Genomic DNA, 2,006 nt, shown 5'->3' with positions numbered 1-2,006 from the left:
CCCCATCCCACTGATGCCAAACCCTCTCTTCAACATCCCCTCCACGTTCCATCAGTTCCACATCCATTCCGTGTCCCTTCTCCACGTCCCATTGATGCCACATCCGTCCCACCTCCCCTCCGTGTCCCATTGACGCCCCCCCCCCCCATCCCACTGATGCCAACCCCCCTCCTTGTCCCACTGCAGCGAATCCGTGACCCTCAGGACCCACCGTGCGTTCGCCCAACCCCGACATCGGCATCTCTGCGCTCTGTGAGCGGCGCCGTGCGCCCACCCCCACCCGTGGGTCAGCGCTGCTGTGGGTCAGCATTGCTGTGGGTCAGCGCTGCTGTGGGTTCGTGCTGCTGAGGCTGGTGGTTCCGAGGGTCGGTGGCGCTGAGGGTCGGTCGTGCCGTGGGTCGGCGCCGCTGCGGATTTGCGTGGCCGTGGGTCGGCGTAGCCGCGGGTCACCGCCGCCGTTCGGCCCATGGTTCCGGCGGAGGCCCCGGCGCTGCAGCGCGCGGTGACGGCGGGCCGATTGCGGCTGGCGCGGCTGCTGCTGGAGGGCGGCGCGTACATCAACGAGGGCGACGCGCGGGGCCGTACGGCGCTGATGGCCGCGTGTCGGACGCGCTACGCCGACCCCGCGGAGGGGACGCGGATGGTTCGGTACCTCCTGCGCCGCGGAGCCGACCCCAACATCGCCGACGCGGCCGGCATGACGGCGCTGATGCACGCCTGCGCCGAGCGAGCCGGGGCCGGCGTGGCCGCCGCGCTGCTGGAGCACGGAGCCGACCCCAGCGCCAGGGATTACGGCGGCGGCTCGGCGCTGCTGTACGCGGCGCGGTGCGGGGATCGGCAGACGCTGCAGGCGCTGCTGGACGCGTGCGAGGCGAGAGGACGCGAAGTCATCATCATCACCACCGCCACGTCGCCGTCGGGCACCAAAACCACCCGGCAGTACCTGCACGCGGCCCCGCCGTCCCCGGCGTCGTCGGCGTCGTCGTCTCCCGCCCCGTGCGCGTCGCCGTCGGAAGTGGAGCTGCGCGCCGTCGCCGCGTCGCCCGCCGGCGGCGAAACGGAACGCGAGGAGCGCGTCTTCCGCTTCCCGCCCGCCGTCGCTCCGCCGTCGACGGGTGACGCCGCCGCCGCCGCCGCCGCCGCCCCGCCGCCCCGAGCCCGACGGCGGCCGCTGCAGCGCCTCAACTCGGAGCCGGGGGGGCTGCGGGCGGCGGGGAGCCCCGCGGAGGGGCTGCTGGAGGGGCTGGAGGGGCTGCGGCTGAGCGCGCGCCCGAGGCGGCACAGCGCGGAGGGCCGCGACGCCGACGGGACGGGAGCCCCCCCCGGCGACCCCCGGGTGCCCCCGCCGTCCCCGTCGCCGCCGTCGCTCCGCGGGCCCCGACGTGCGGCCGCGGCGCCGCCCCCTCCCGAATCGCCCCCCGCTCCGCGCCGCCGCGTTCCCGGCTTGCTGCTGCGCCGCGGGTCGGGGCCGCTGCTCCTGGAGCCCCCCGGGTCGGGCAGAGCCCCCCCTCCGCCCCCGTTGCTGCCCCCTCTGCTCGGCCTCCCCCCTCCGGGACCCCCGTCGCCCAAAGGCCGCCGTCAGCTGCTGCGCCGGCACTCGGTGCAGACCGAACAGATGTGGCACGGCGCCGACGGCGGGGGGAGACCGTGAGGAACCCCACGGGGACCCCAACAGAAGCCCACAGAGGAGCCCTCGAGGACTGAGCGGGGATCCACTGGGACCCAACAGTTACTCCGTGGGGAGCCCACGATGCCCCGCAGTGACTCAGCAGAGAACCGACGGGGACCCCGCAGTGCTGCCATCATCGTCCTACAGCGACCCCACGGGGACCCCAAAATGACCCCACGGAGTCCCCGCAGTGACCCCACAATATCCCTACGGGGACCCCACAGCTGACCTCACGGGGACCCCAAAATGACCCCACGGCGATCCCACGGCTGATTCGAGCCCCGTTTGGGGGTCACGGTGCGACCCACAGCGCCCCCTGGCGGTACGGCGGTACGGC

At 74.3% G+C, this 2,006-nt stretch overlaps 1 protein-coding gene across 1 annotated transcript; it reads left to right on the top strand.

Moving 5' to 3' along the window:
* The first annotated feature begins 466 nt into the window (after positions 1-466).
* Positions 467-1,651, top strand: LOC122191818 (ankyrin repeat domain-containing protein 34A-like). Its single transcript, XM_042892214.1, has one exon. It carries the CDS (start codon positions 467-469, stop codon positions 1,649-1,651), a length of 1,185 nt encoding a protein of 394 aa, XP_042748148.1.
* Positions 1,652-2,006: the final 355 nt, after the last annotated feature.

The sequence above is a fragment of the Lagopus leucura genome, unplaced genomic scaffold (assembly GCF_019238085.1).
Source record: "Lagopus leucura isolate 7727_CA_CO unplaced genomic scaffold, USGS_WTPT01 27098-0_obj-0_obj, whole genome shotgun sequence".
NCBI classification, from domain to species: Eukaryota; Metazoa; Chordata; class Aves; order Galliformes; family Phasianidae; genus Lagopus; species Lagopus leucura.
The sequence above is the reverse complement of the archived record's forward strand: the minus strand, read 5'-3'. Positions and strand labels throughout refer to the sequence as shown.